Source organism: Vidua macroura, chromosome 4, assembly GCF_024509145.1.
Source record: "Vidua macroura isolate BioBank_ID:100142 chromosome 4, ASM2450914v1, whole genome shotgun sequence".
Taxonomy (NCBI): domain Eukaryota; kingdom Metazoa; phylum Chordata; class Aves; order Passeriformes; family Viduidae; genus Vidua; species Vidua macroura.
Genome location: NC_071574.1, coordinates 68,136,456 through 68,151,248, shown reverse-complemented (window position 1 = coordinate 68,151,248; position 14,793 = coordinate 68,136,456). Strand labels below are relative to the sequence as shown.

Sequence of the window (14,793 nt, the reverse complement as noted above, 5' to 3'; positions counted from 1 at the left end):
AACTTCCATCCCTAACCATTTTTGTGAAATTTAGGACCATTGCTAAAAGGTAGTTCTCATTATGCCATCAGCATCTGTATTCCAAAAAGAACCTTGTTTTTGTAACCTCTTCTGCCATTCTGTTCTTGCATATATTTTGTATCAACTTATATCTAAAAATTAATGATTAGTCCTTTTCCTTTATCAGGAAAGGGTGTTTCTCCAGCTTGTTGCATTCCTGTCTTAAAAGAACATTCAAATTACTCAAATTCCTGATTTACTCAATTTAAATTACTAATTATGCATATGCAACAAATTACCTACATCTAAGTAGTTAGAAATTACAAGGACTTTCAAATGACAGGAAATTTTAGAAACACTTACTATTATCCTGGACCTTGGCACTTCCAGTCCAAAAGCTTTCACTTTCACTTTTGTCACAAAGAATCTCATTTGAATTTCTTCTAATAAAACACTCCATGTCTGCAAGTTCATCAATCTTGTTTCCTCTGTGGCTACTCCAGCTGCTTTGTGATTTAACCCCACACTCACTGAAGGACAGAAGATGAGCATCTGAGGTTGAGGGTCTGCAATCTAACGTTCGCTGCAGTTCAACAGTGCCACTGCCTCTGGGTATTGCTATGGAAGGGGTGGGATGCTGCAACTGTTTTATGGAAATGCATTCCTTGGGAAAGATTGTTGTGGCCTTCATAAAAGGTTCATTATTATTCTTCAGGTTGGTTCCCTTTTCATTAGCTGAATCAGTTAAAGACGAAGAAGATCTTGAGGTTTTCAGAGAGGTATATTTACCATTTTGATCACTAGGATTTTGTGTTTGTTCTTTAGACATAAGCCCCACTTTAGGAAAGGCTGTCAGCTCTTCTGTCAGTGGTTTAACTCCAGTATTAAGACAGGAAGGATGAGTTTCCGGTAGGCTTCGTCTACATGTGCTGAAACACAACATGCAATAATTAGGAAAAAAAACACAAACATGTCAAACAAATCAGAGCATCAGCTGCTCAATCTAGCCACACTTAAAGCTTGAAAGAAGAAATTCGGTTATTTAATTATATGCTTTGAGTTCCGATGTGTGAGTATTTAAAATTTTGTGTGAGGCAAAATGGGTTTGTGTTTTTCAGTTGTTTTATCTGGCTTTAATTTTGTATAAGTTAGAACAATAAAACTCTACACCCATGTAGGCACACACAAAATTGCTGCTATTGCTGCTACTCCACTTCCCTCTCTCACAAACAAATAGTTGCTTTCTCATTTTCTCCAGGCAACTGCTGAATAACCAAATGCATTTCATTTGCATGTCTGTGGCAAGATTGTCAAAGAACTTCTGACTGGCAGCAGAAGTCAGAATGGTGGAGACTGTAAAACATCTCTCACAAAAAAAAACCTTTTAAAAAAATCATATTTTCCACATTCAGCATGTGAGAGAGATAAAACTAGTAGAAAAATCCCTGTTAGCACTTCAAATTTGGGTTTTCCTGTCACACTATTTCTACCATTACATCCATTTTGTGACAGAACTGGGGGTAACAAAAGTTCAAAGGCACTGCTGCTCAACAGAACTATAACTGAGAACCTGTAGCTGATGTGCAAGAAAGCAGGCACCTGCCTGAACATGTTCTGGTTTTCTTGGGGGCAGGGAAGGAATGCATTTGACAAAGAAGGCACCACACCTGTGTATCCTTTTACAGATGGGTACAATGAAACAGTGACACTAGCCTGGGACATTGAAGGGCCACTTCCTTAAAGGTAAGTAAGAACATGGAATTAGGAACTAAATTACATATCCAGGGAAAGAAAATCTTACACTTTCCTATGCTGGTATAGCAGAAGAGTAGTTACTAAAGGTGTTTAAAATTACCTCAGAGTTCATTGTGGTAAGAATCAATTATTTTTGGAGGTTAAATGTCTGTATAAGCATAAAACTGCTTCCTTACCCCTGAGGAGTTTCTGCACCAAGGTTGGGTGGTGAGTTGGCTGGCAGGGGCAGGCCTGGGTGCCTTTGGTCCTTATTTGCAGGAGTACATCCCAGCAGTGCTTCACCCAGCACAGTTGGTACTGACTGCACCTGTCCTTGACTGGGAGAAACCTGCAAGGCAAATTTTAACAGTTAGGAAATTTCGGGGTAACAAATTATGGCTTTGCAGGGTTCAGCCTGAAAGGAAAAACATATTAGTACTCTTCCTACCATGTTTAATAAAGTAAATTAAAGAGTCACTCAGTTCATGAGGTAGAAAGACTTTAAAATGTCCTTTTAAATCTTATAGGTTCCATGAAAGACTGTTCATGGTAATTCATTTCCCCCAGTTAACAACTAATTTTTTGGGGAATGTGTATTAAGAAAGTGGAAAAAAAAAGACAGAAAGCTCTGCTCTTTGCAACTGCCAGTGCAACAATGTTTCTAAAGTAACTGCAGTAATTGGCAGTCAGAAATAAGATTTCAGAGCTCAGCTGAAAATCCCAGAGAAAATCAAAACTGTGAAGACTGACAGCTTTACCAAAGATCTAGATATGAACTTTCTTCACATGCAAGAAAATCTTTGCACCAGAGTTCTAGAAAGTGTTAAGTACAGAAATCCTGCATTGATTAAATCAGCATCCTAAGAAATCTGTAATTCATTTAGCAATACAACAGGCCTACCAAATTAGCAAGTGTCTTTAGAACAGCAGCTTTTCTGTGGAGGTCCTTCCCCAGCTGGGAAGTTACACTACAAGCTCATTAGCATCAGCTCCAAAATATTTCCTTTTTGCTTTGGTACTACACAGCTGTCAGGTACCAAGTCAAGCTCTCAGAAAAATGCTGCAGATAATTAACTCCACACAAGAAATCAGTACTATCACATACTTATTAACAAAAAATATGGCTTCAGTTCATCACTCCCACATACTCACATCCACCAAAATCAAAGTAACAAATAGCTTCTGGTTTCCTTACTAGAAAGTACACCCACTGTAACCACTTTGAAAAAAATGGTTGCAAGGCATTTCCCAAAGAGTGCAAAAGTGAAAAATGACCCAGTCCTTTGAAGGAAGGTAGACAGGAAAATGAGAGGTAAATAACTTCACTACTTTAAGGAAAAACTATGGTAAAACAAATTATGAATTCAGATCATGGTAATTCTTCAGCAGGGCATTTTGAATGTAAAATACAGTCCAGCTTTGTGTGTGTCAAGCAGACTGTTCAATGGCTGAATTATGCAGAAAACTGAAGGCAAACTGAGCACCAAAAGCTGCTAGAGGTACCCAAGCATGAGCTGTACAAACACAAGACTGCAATCCTTTGCTACTCCATGCTGCCCTGCTGCACACTCTTCCTCAGCAGTAAATACAGGACAGGACACTCTCTTCACTGAGACACCTTATCCTGTGCTTGCTGCCTCATGCTGGTTCTTTGTGAGGTTGTTAAAGACTGCTAATGACTGTATCAGCCATTAGCCAGATCTGCACAGCTGACTCTACACAGGACTGACTGCACAGAAGCAACAGAACCCTCTCCCTCCCATGCCAGACCTTCCTGAACGAAAACTGGCTACTCCTGCCTAAAATGCAGGTTTTGGTCTGAAACACTAGGGAAAATTATTGGGCAAGTTTCGTTCAGCCAAGCCATGATTTTTCATTTGCATTTCTACACTTAATTCAGCCAGATTGTCTTTTGACCTTTGAGAGTTTGCTTATCTCTCAGTGATTCCTGGCAGGTCACTCACACAAGAAATAACAGCAGACATGAGAGTACCAGAAAAGTCACATCCCCTCTCTGTACTAAAACAACCTTCAACTGCTGCTTGTGCAGCTTGAATCCTCAAAGCATCCAAGTGCAGCTGAAGGTTTTGGGTTCAAGTACAAAATAGTTAAAAGAAAGAATATGAAAAGTAAAGGTTATAAACTTCAGAACTCCTTTGTGTTTTCTCCCACTGCAAATACAGATGACCAGGCAGACCAACTCTTAAGAAGAAGGAGGGGGCAAAAAGCACAGTAAAAATCTCAAACAAACAAAAATCCCAACAAACCATCAACATTCAAAGCCTAGTAGCTTTTGCTCCAATTATTACAAGGCAAGATGTTCAATTAATGCCCAGACAAGTTTGAAAGAACTCAACACACCCTCCAAGGGATTATATTTATCATTCTACTTTCTAATCTAATCCTTATTTAAGATGTTTTGAGAAGTGACATAATCATTATGTAACAGCCATATATAACAGAGCAAGACATTACCTCAGGAGAAGATTTTGTCTGTTTAGCATCAACACTTCCACTGCTGTCAGATGACTTCCTTTTCACACCTCCAATTCTTTTTGATTTATCTGGAAGAGAAGGTGATCAAGATTAGTCTATCACAAATAAACTACTGAGTGTTTGAAGGACAAAAAGTAATAGGTCTTACCACATTTTCCATTGTTGTCATATATGATTTCAACATGAATTAATTCTGGATCAAGAGTTTTTAAAGCTGGAATCTTGAAAAGGACAGGAAACACAGAAGCAGCCATTTAGAGAGGTGAAACTCTATTTTAATATATTTATCTTAGATGTGGTGGTACGGACTAAGCTTAGATACAACTTCTAGGTTCTTTGAATACCAAGCTGAACTTAACAACACACCATGTGACAGTGACTCTGCATAAAACCACAAACTGGTGCTCGAGAACACAAATTTGTGCTGTCTGCACAGCACAGACAGCAAAGAAACCAAGATCATGTTTGCTTCATTCCAGGTGTCCCTCACTTTTCATAGAAGGACATTTGTTATTTAATAATCTACCTGCAGCATAAAGAAACACTTTGGGTCATAGTGTTCTGCACTACACTGACACTCATGTTTAAAGATCACAGTAAAGACAGAAATAAAAATGTTGTTGGTGGAGACATAAATAAAATTTGCACTTATTCCCCATATCCATCAGTAAACCACTGCAATTGGTTCCTACCTCCTGACAGTTGACTTCTAGAGTTCTTGTAGCTGGATTACCATTGACAACAACTGCTGTGAACCACTGAGTAGAAGGGTCCAGGCTATAAATCCTAATTTTTGAGCCAATTATATTTTTTCCACCTACAAAATTGGGGGAAAAAAAAAAGCTTAAGACAAACAAGGCATGAAGATGACCACAGTTATCAAAATGAATTCTTTCTGTCCTTACAGTATGGGAAATGAAAACTGTAAGATGCAATATTTACCTTTCCAAAAAGGTCACTCCCTGCATGTGCAAGCACATAAGTACAAATATGCTGCTATGAACCCAGTAATTAAGAATTTAAAGCTGGCAAACAAAAGAACAATTTTAAATTTGACTAAAAAAGGAAGCCTCTATACAACACCTTGGAAGTTTTCATAAACAAGCAACAAACTGGAAAAAAAAAATCAAGTTGCTTGAAACAATACACAACTCAAAATTTTTGAGAATTGCTACAAGTTTGATCTATTTCACAAGTACCAGGACATCTATATGTGCCTAAATTACATATTCACTCTTTCAAAAGAAATACTTGAAACTCAAACATCTACAATCCTCACATTTTGCATTCACTGCTGTGAGAGTAAAATCAGTATTTTTAAAAAGCTTGTATCCCCTAGAACAGATTACCAATTAATTAAACCAACATTGCAAGGATTTCCCTTTGGACTTGGGCATTTATTGCCAGTTTTCTGCTCCACAGTATGCTTGTACCTTGGACCAAGCGTGTCTCATCAAGGTGTTTCTTAACCAGAGCCTGAATTTCTTCATTTACATTTTGATCATCTTTAAGAGAAAGCCTAGAACCATCCACATCCTATTTCAGGAAAAAAAAAAGAACAGAAGTTTGAATTCAGGATAATGCTTTTAACAAAATCCCACAATATTTAAAAACAAGATGGCAGCAATTCACACAAATCCAGTTCTCATTAATCTGTTCCCCATCAGTTCTAGGATGTTGGAGTGGAGGCAGGTAATTTTTTATCACTAATTCACAACAAGCATCTGCAAGAGAGACTCTCCAGGTCTACTTTAATATTGTTCTGAAAATAACCCAGCTTTGTTGTACTACATTGCTAATGAGCAATAAGTTTAATTGAACTGTCCATTCTTAACTTAGGATTTTAAGTTCCCAGAAGCAGCAGCATATTTGTCCTGAGCAGATGCCAATGAAAATATTTTATGTTTCTGTTTATGATAATGCCAGGATCCACTGTGTGTCAAGATACCATTATAAAATGTTTACATGAATGAAAGGTGTCAGCTACATCTAAATTATTCATAATTCTTCAGAATAATGTACGTGTATTATTTTTTCCTCTCAAATTCTTGAATGAGAATTGATTCTGAAATTCAATTCTCAATTGAGAATTGATTCTGATGGAAAGGTCACAGCAAGTTTCCACCCAAGGCTCAAAGAGTGCAAATAAGAAAAGAGTTTGGAGTTGAGTTTTATCTTTTTGTCCCAGGCACTTCTCTGATATTTTTAAGAGGCAAAAGACTGAAAACAAGAAGTCAATAAACTGTTATTCAAGATGCCAGTAAAGCAATCTTTTCCACTGCAGGGCTGAGATAAGGCTCATGCATAAAGAGATCTCAACCCTGCTGTTGAGACAACATAAGCAAGACAACTATCTACAACTCAAAATTGGTTTTTAGCCTCTCCCTTGTCAGTTTCTCTGAAGGACTTGTATATTTGCTGACTGTTAACAAGTCAAAGTAGAATATTAATGATGGTACTACTTGCAGTCTCAACACAGGACAACCATTACTACTTTTATTTCAGATTGTTTATAGTCTTGAGAATAATTTCCTAAAAATTATTCTACTACATCCTTTATCTTTAGCAGATACTATTCTTCCAAACACCTCCCCAGGAACAATAGTTTCAGCTCACCTGTACCTAATTTTTACTAACAAACTTTCCTCTGGTGCTCAATAATTCAACTACCTCATTTACATTCTGCCCAATTCCTCCTTTATTTAAGATTAGCAGCGATGTGCTTCTATTAAACAGCAAGATTTATGCCAGACATTCCTGCAACTCCTTGCACAAAGTTCATGCTCAAAAGAAGAAATGGAAACTATTCCAGGTTATCCCCTAAATCAACATGAAACTGCTGTCACCTGAGCTGAATAGCTGTCCTAGCACACTCCCTCATCCAGCTCTGCTAAGTGACCCTGTCCTGAATCAGCTCCGGAGGGTTTCTAATCAGACACATCACATTCAGATATTTTTGAGTTACAGAAATAAACACCTATTGCAAGTTTTTACCCATCTGAAGTTTGCATTTTGATGACATTACCCTGATGCATCCTAAATATCAAGATAAGATATTCATCTTTCATCTCTACAAAGCTAGTCAAGGTTACCTGGATGGGTGTCAAGAGGTCTTTAGAAAGGAAAACACATTTCTCTTCACCCAGGTAGCGCACTGAAACCAGTGATCCCATTCCAGCTTTGTCCACTAAGGACTTGTAGGTCTAAAAAAAGTGATAAACATGTTCTCAGAAACAGAGCAAGAAGATCTCATCACTCATCATTTGCATTAAAAAAATTACTTTAATTTTCCTTCTATTTCTCTGTTAAGTTACCACATCTACATGCAACTCTTGAAAACAAAGCTTGTTTTCAAAAAAACTTCTATTACACACCTAATGAAAGTTACTGGACTCCACTTGAAATTAATTTCCGGTATCAGAATGAATTAGGAATTCAGTGCAGGTGGCTATCATTAGCAATTAATCATTCATGTCCACATGAAAAATTTATTAATGTAATAATTCTAATTGCAGATTAGATATTACTAGATATTATTAGATATTACTAATAAACCTCTTTATGGTAGACTGGGGAAATAGCTAGCAAATCAATGAATGCCTGCAGCATAGGTTACATCAAAACTTGTGCAACCCTGATAACACACTGAAACTTAGGTACATGTGATGATTTGGACAGCCTTATACTTGTTGTAACACAGCAGTGCAACGATGAAGTTGTGTTCAGATATACCAAAGGCTTTAAGAACAGACAATAAACAAAAATTTCCTTTAAAAGCTTCTGAACACTTCCTAATGTGCTCAAAATTAAATTTTGTCTAGTGATAGTACCAGATATGAGAGGACAAGCACCAGGAGCCTGGAACAACAGAAGTGGCAAGAGTAACTCCTCCCTACCTGAAAGGTTTGATTGTGCCCCACTTAAAAAAAAGGCAATCATTCTGATAGGAGAAGGCCTTTTTTTGATCAGTCCTCCAAAAACCCAAACAGATACTCTTTCTTGTCTTCACCTCAGGACAGCACTGGCAGAGGGACAAGATCCTTACATGAGGGACAAGAGTCTCTACAGGAGTAACTGGGCATTGTAAAAGTTCTACAAAGCTACTCCATTTGTCAGAAACACACTCTCCCATACACTTGAACCAGTAAGTTGCGATCAAGTTTCAAATAAATGAATCCACACAGCTCTTTTGTGACCTCTGCTTCCCTACCCTGTGTGATGATAAAGGGAGAAAAAGTTTTTTTGCCAAGACAAGATCCAGGACTGGCCTACATTTGATCCTACATCTTCCTTTGCTAAATGAGCTTTGAAACATGTATCCTGCATGAACTGACACGTCAAACACTTCAGGAGGAAAACCTTATACCAAAACTGAAGACAAGTGTCCAGTAAGAACTATTCAGATACTTGGAAATGGACAACAGCTAAGTTTAAATATTAAGGTTTTCAGAACAATTTCTGGTAGATTTTGCTGATATTAATGCACAGCTCAGGAATAAGGATTTATATTTCTATTTCCTCTCCCATTCTATTGGGGCCTACTTCCAATAAGTAGCTGCTTAGATTAGCTTTGCTTAAGAAAGAAAGACTAGCTAAAATGTAGCAATATGAATTACAATGCATTGGTATGAATTACTTCAGACCTAGCAAAGTTAATAGTATTAAAACACAGACTACAGCTTCAGCATAATTCACGTTCAGCAAGTTTACATGTTTGCATTTTCACTTATCTCGCTACTTTCTTGAGCAGCAATATTCAAAGTAGTCAAGTACAACTATACTGGCTGAATACATTAAGCAATGTTCCCTGATCACCTCCCCTAGCTAATTTGCCTATTCAGCCATGCATGGCAGGTACAGAAAGCTTAGTTCTCTCCTTGTACAGTATAGCTCAGCTTTTTGTATGCAGAAAATCTAAATCTCACAAATCACTCGTACCAGGCAGGCATCACAAAAAAGTAATCTGAATTATTTTTGTCTCAGGACCAAGAATCACCATAGCATTAACTTGAGGCAGAGTCAAAAACATAGGCTATCCTTAGAAACCTATCATTTACACTTTTTCTCTCTATTTTGAGAGGAATTTCATGGAAGAAGAAACAAAACACAAGACTAGAGGGAGAATGGATTAACAACGTACAGAACAGTGGTTTGAGAGAGAAGCAAAGTCATAAAAACACATCCTTGTGTCCACCAACTTCAAATGCTGCTGAGCTCTGTCAGTTTGAGCTGCACAAAGAGATTTTCTCCCTTCCCAAGACATCCAGGAATGAGGCTGCACTGGAGAAATTCACACTGCTGTCCCAGAAGGTGGAACTGCAGAACCAAAGCCAAGAATGTACTTGCCATTGCAGGCCACTGGACAGGAGGCATGGACTGGGTTTTTCTTTCAGCCAGCACCAGCTTTTGCTCCACCAGGAACGCTATCATCATCCGGCTGTAGACTTCTATCCATCTTCGCTTTTCCCATGATTCATCATCAAATTCTACACAAATCTACAGAAAGGAAGCAAAGTGAGTGACAACCTATAAAATTCAGGCACGTTCAACATGGAAAAGATAAACTCATCAATTTACTCAAAAATAAAAAAATCATTAAATGTACTTATAATTCCAGCACGATTATTGCCTGTCACATAATCAAGCAATCACTAAAGCATCCAAGGTTAAGCCAGTATTTTATAAGTGACGGTCAATGTTAATTGGTTCATCATTACTCACATAAAATAATAGTATTTACATTTAACTTTACAACTTCCTAGCTCAGAAAGTTTTATGCTGCTCAAAGGTAGTTAAATATGTTAACATTGTCACTGGTGTTTACAAGCAGGGAAAAATATACACACACCCCCCTAAAAAAGTCCACTAAAGCTAAAGGGACTGCCTACAGTAGTGGCACAAGGATTTTCCATAAACTCTAGAGCACCAGCATATACAAGATGTTTTTTTTCCAGAAACATTTTAAAAATGCCAATCCCAAAGAATAATTTCAGCCAATTTACTGAAAGCACAAATGACAGTAGGATGTAAAAGAGATCAAATTATCTGATGTGCAGATCAATTCCTGACTTCTTTTAACTGTTATTTATCCTTGTGAATTTCAGAAAAAACTATGCAGATTTTTCAAAAGGAAAACAATTTCATGGCAAAAACATGATGGCTTCACCAACGTCTTTGGGATAGCATTACCCTAATTTCAAAGGCAGCATGGGAGATCAGTAAAATATTGGGAAACACCACAAATACAACTTGGCCTGAATACAGGAATTGGAACATCTTGGTAGACGAATCTATTCTTGGCAAAATCATTCCCCCTTTCCAAAAAACACAGCAATCCAGCCTAACTACATTTAACAAACAGCACAGAAATCTCAATTGAGTGAATCTCAGAAACATTTCCTGGTGTTTTATCATCCCTCTCAGGGGAAAGGCAAGTGAAAACATGCACACAAACAGCATTACCACAGCCAGGAGTCATCAAACTAATGGGTGCAGAAATGAACTTGGTAATTTTGAGGTGCACAGAAACAATTAAAGAGATAAGCAAATAACAACTAGAACCAGAATGGCTTGTTTTGTCTACTGCATCAACACTACACACACAGGAAAACACAGCTGAGAAAAATCATTTCAACAGCAGTTGACAGTTCTTCCATACAAAATAAAAATTGAAAGAAACACTTCTACTCTTTTACAGGAGAAATATTTAATCCCCCCTCTGAGTCCTTTATTATTTCGGGTCTATCAAGCTTGCACAGAACTCTGAAAGGAAAGGAGATGGGATGTGTTTTGGTACAAAGCTCTCCACAGCTCCATTGCCCACTCTACAACTCCTTTAACATTTCAACTGGAGAACATATCAAGTCAATCACTTCTGGCAGAACCGTAACCAGCTACAAAACTCACAATAGAGACCCCATCAGCACCTGCTTCTTCTCCTTTGCGGACAAAGTCCCTAAATGTTTTCTGCACCAAGAACCTCCTCCTCACTACCAGCACGGCACAGGGCACAGCCCCGCGCCCAAAAATGGACAAAGCTCCACCCCTGCCGCAGATCCACAACAACAAGCTGACAAGAAAGTTTACGCCTTCAAGAAAGAGTTAGAAACATCCGAAGTTTCGTTTTGTTTGACAAGTAAGTCAGTTAATCAGAGGTCACTAAGTTCTCATTACCAAAAAAGAGGAAAGGATACAGTCAAAATGGAAAGATGGTGCTGTTCTTGCTGTCACAGGACAGCCATCGAAATCTTCTGTAGAAACAAGCACAAGATGCCGCTGCTACAATGGAGTTTTGCCCTTGGGGAGCAAGCACTCAGTCGATACTCTAGTAAGTGTCCAGACATGGCTGAATACTTCTAATGACTACAGTTGCCAAATAAAGCCCCTTAACAACTTCATAGCCAAACCGTAAACTCAGCTTGACTCCCACACAAAATACACAGCTAACCAATTACACCACGCTTGCAATAACTATGTGTTCAAAAACCCACTTGGTAATCATTAATAAGAAGAGGCCACCATGCAAGAAGAGTCCGAGAGACCTCCAGCACCAGGCATGAATTTGGTGTCATTTTAAAACCTAAGTAGTTGTTCACGACCAGCTGCTCCAAAGAACAGGAAAGAAAAGTCACCAACCCCAACAGCATTGGAGGGTTTCGGTTTCAACTCTGGGGGCAAAAAACTGTTCACAGCTAGCAAGACCTTAAACTACCTTTAGGAAATAAACCATAGGAACAGTGGGTGCGGTAAAAACCTGTTTTACAAAACGCCGGTGGAAGAAAGCACATTTATAATTAGTTAAGAGGTAATTTGCGGGATTAGTACAAGCACATGGGGGACTCGAGCAGGGGCGCACGTTTCCAAACGAGTCGGCCAAGACGCCGTCTGCTCTGCCCCGAGAGCAGCATGGGCACACACGTGTACACACAGCCACACCAACTTCCCCGGCCACACTCTCGATTTAGCAGGGCTCTCTGAAAGTTCCCGGTTACCTTCAGGTCTTGTTTGGAAATGTCCGTGTGTGACACAGCCCGGATCCTGCCCGACTTCCAGGGCCATTCCGAGATGAGGCTGGCGTCCCACGTCCTGTCCTCCTCTTCCGACAGGCAGAGGAACCTCTTCCCTACGAGCAGCGACCAGCTCCCCTCGAGCCTCAGCACCATTTTAACTCATCGGGAGGCCTTCAGCGAGGAAAGCGACGGAAGGAGGAGAGAAACACACAGGGCAGGGCAGTGAGCGCTTCCTCCTTCCTCTCCCGGCCGCCGCCCCCGCTTCTCCAAGCGGCTCCAGCCGGACCCCCGGACACCCACAGGTCGCCCCCCCGCCCGCGGTCCTGTTAATCACTTCTCGGCGAGGGTGGGTGGAAGGGAACACCAGAAGGTATTTCCAGAATGGCTGCAGCGCAGCTCCCGGCCATTCCCACCCCCGCCGCCTCTTTGTTTCCTCCTCCGAGGAGTCAGAGCGCCGGGCGGCAGCCGAAGGGAAGGAGAAGGCGACCAGGCCAAGCTCCTTCCCCCTCACCAACACCCCGGCCTGCCCACCCGGGCAGACCTCCAGCCCTGCCCCTGCCCTCACCTGCTCCCCCCCGGCCCCGCTGCCGGCGCACCCTGCAGTCACACCGGGCACGGGTCCCGCTCCCCTCCACCCCCCCGCGCCGACCGCCACCGCGGCCAAGCGACACTGTCGGAGCCGCGCCGCGCACACGCCCCCTCACCCGTGCGCGCGCCCCCGTCCCGCGACCCTATTGGCTACGCCGCGCCAGCGGGGCGGGGCCGGCAGCGAGTCTCCCGCCGCGATTGGCCCTGAGGGGCGGGGCCCGCGCGCCCGGCCACACCCCTGAAACCGTTGCTCAGCAGATGGCGGATTAAAAAAAAAAAGAAACTATATATCCTTCCGCTTGAGCTTCGAGGGAAGGAGTCCCTCGGGGCCAGCCCGCGGAGCGCCCGCAGCCGAGCCCCAAGGGAGGCACGAGCGCGCTCTGGGCCGCGGTGCCTCTCTAGGTCCGTGTTCCGGCCTCGGGAGCGCCGAGCCTCCAGCTATGGGAACTGCCTTTAGAGACGGCGGAGGGATCGAAGCGGGCCCAGCGGGCGTGATACGGTCCCTTATACGTGCGGCTCGCGGCGTACTCAGATATAGCACAGGGGGCGGTGGCACCTGCGGGGTTGTTCTGCGCATGCGCACGGGGCGGGACCAGCACCTGCGGGTGCCTCAGGGGCCGCCATCTTGTCATGCTGAGGGAATGGGGGAAGGCAGGCCCTGCGGGGCAGGGGACAGGGCGCAGGGTGAACTATCACAAAATAACAATGTGCCCGAGGTTCCTGGGGAGGGTGGCAGACTGTGGAGGCGCTCCAGTTGTGGTCAGTGGTGGTTGTGTAGTTACATCTAAAAGCAAATGGCTTCCAGCAGCTCACGCCTTTGACATGCAACCTGTGTGTTCTTAAATGTAACAAGGCAAGATGACAGAATCATAATTGGTTTGGGTTGGAAGGGTTCTAGTGCCTTTCTGCCCTGACAGGGAAGAATTTTTTTCCTTATAGCTAATCTAAACATATTGCCTTTCAGTTTAAAGCCATTCCCAATGAGAACCAAGGGGTTAAACAGAGAATATGACATGATCTGGGCGATGGTGTTCAGCAGTGACCCAAAAAGACACATGTACTCCTCTACTCTAAGACTTTCCCACCAGAGCACGTGGGAGGAAAAGACCACAAGTGCAGAAAGTACCCAAGGCAAAGAAGCTGTTGACTCATCCAGTTTATTAAAATCCCACGGTGCTCAGCTTGTGCTTTCTTCAGGGTTCCTTCCATCGCCAGAGATGGGTGAGCTTCAAAAACCCCCATCAGAGAGCACTGTGACATTCCTGTCGTGTTGTGGTCTCATCCTCCATTTTCTCCAAGAATCCATTTCCACCTTTAGTTTAAATGTATTTTTAAAGCCTTTCCCACCAATTTGCTTTCACTGATCATTTGCTTACTACATTTAAACAAACTCATTCATACATGAAATCAAAAGGCACAAAAAATTCCTCATGTGCTATGATGAGGAAATTGCTGTCTTACTCCATGGAAATCAGACAGTCCAATTTCTTTTACAACTGTAGACAATCTCCAATGATTTCTATCAATGAGATGAACTTAGTAATTGCTACAATTTTCAGCAGGGAGAAACAAAAGAAATAGAAGTGAATAATAAAAAAATGATAGATCGGCAACTGTGTGCAGTCTGAAGAGCCACTCGTTAGCTGGCACTGAAAGAAAAAACAGGTATGTTTGCTTCTCAGATTTGAATATTTACTATATACACCAGACCTGCAAGGTGGAATTTGTGATAAGATGTCGTATAAAGCAAGCTAGATGTGGAACTACCAAATTATTTGTTTCATCGCAGACTTTAGGCTCGTGTAGCAGCGGCTGTACAATTGACACATCACACCATGTAGGTGTTGCATAATCTCATTATTTAAAGCCCTTAGATTTTCTGCAGAGAGAACACTTTGCCTCAAAGAGTAGATGATTAATACATGCAGGAAGAGGGATGTCAGGCTATAATGAAGCAATATTAGTC

The 14,793-nt window shown here is 41.3% G+C and overlaps 1 protein-coding gene across 3 annotated transcripts in view; it reads right to left on the bottom strand.

The window, feature by feature from the left end:
• KDM3A (lysine demethylase 3A) overlaps positions 1-12,964 on the bottom strand; it is a 29,309-nt gene extending 16,345 nt beyond the window's left edge. The window contains exons 1-10 of one of the 3 annotated variants that reach the window (XM_053976803.1): positions 12,944-12,964; positions 12,222-12,410; positions 9,577-9,726; positions 7,323-7,433; positions 5,664-5,766; positions 4,923-5,047; positions 4,379-4,451; positions 4,210-4,298; positions 1,932-2,083; positions 364-929 (exon numbers count right to left, since the gene is read on the bottom strand). In XM_053976803.1, the coding sequence (XP_053832778.1) occupies positions 364-929; positions 1,932-2,083; positions 4,210-4,298; positions 4,379-4,451; positions 4,923-5,047; positions 5,664-5,766; positions 7,323-7,433; positions 9,577-9,726; positions 12,222-12,392 (1,540 nt within the window). In that variant the 5' untranslated portion in view covers positions 12,393-12,410; positions 12,944-12,964. Of the gene's footprint in view, positions 1-363; positions 930-1,931; positions 2,084-4,209; positions 4,299-4,378; positions 4,452-4,922; positions 5,048-5,663; positions 5,767-7,322; positions 7,434-9,576; positions 9,727-12,221; positions 12,485-12,804; positions 12,822-12,943 lie in introns of those variants that run through there. The other 2 variants (XM_053976804.1, XM_053976805.1) reach the window with 2 other exon arrangements.
• Positions 12,965-14,793: the final 1,829 nt, after the last annotated feature.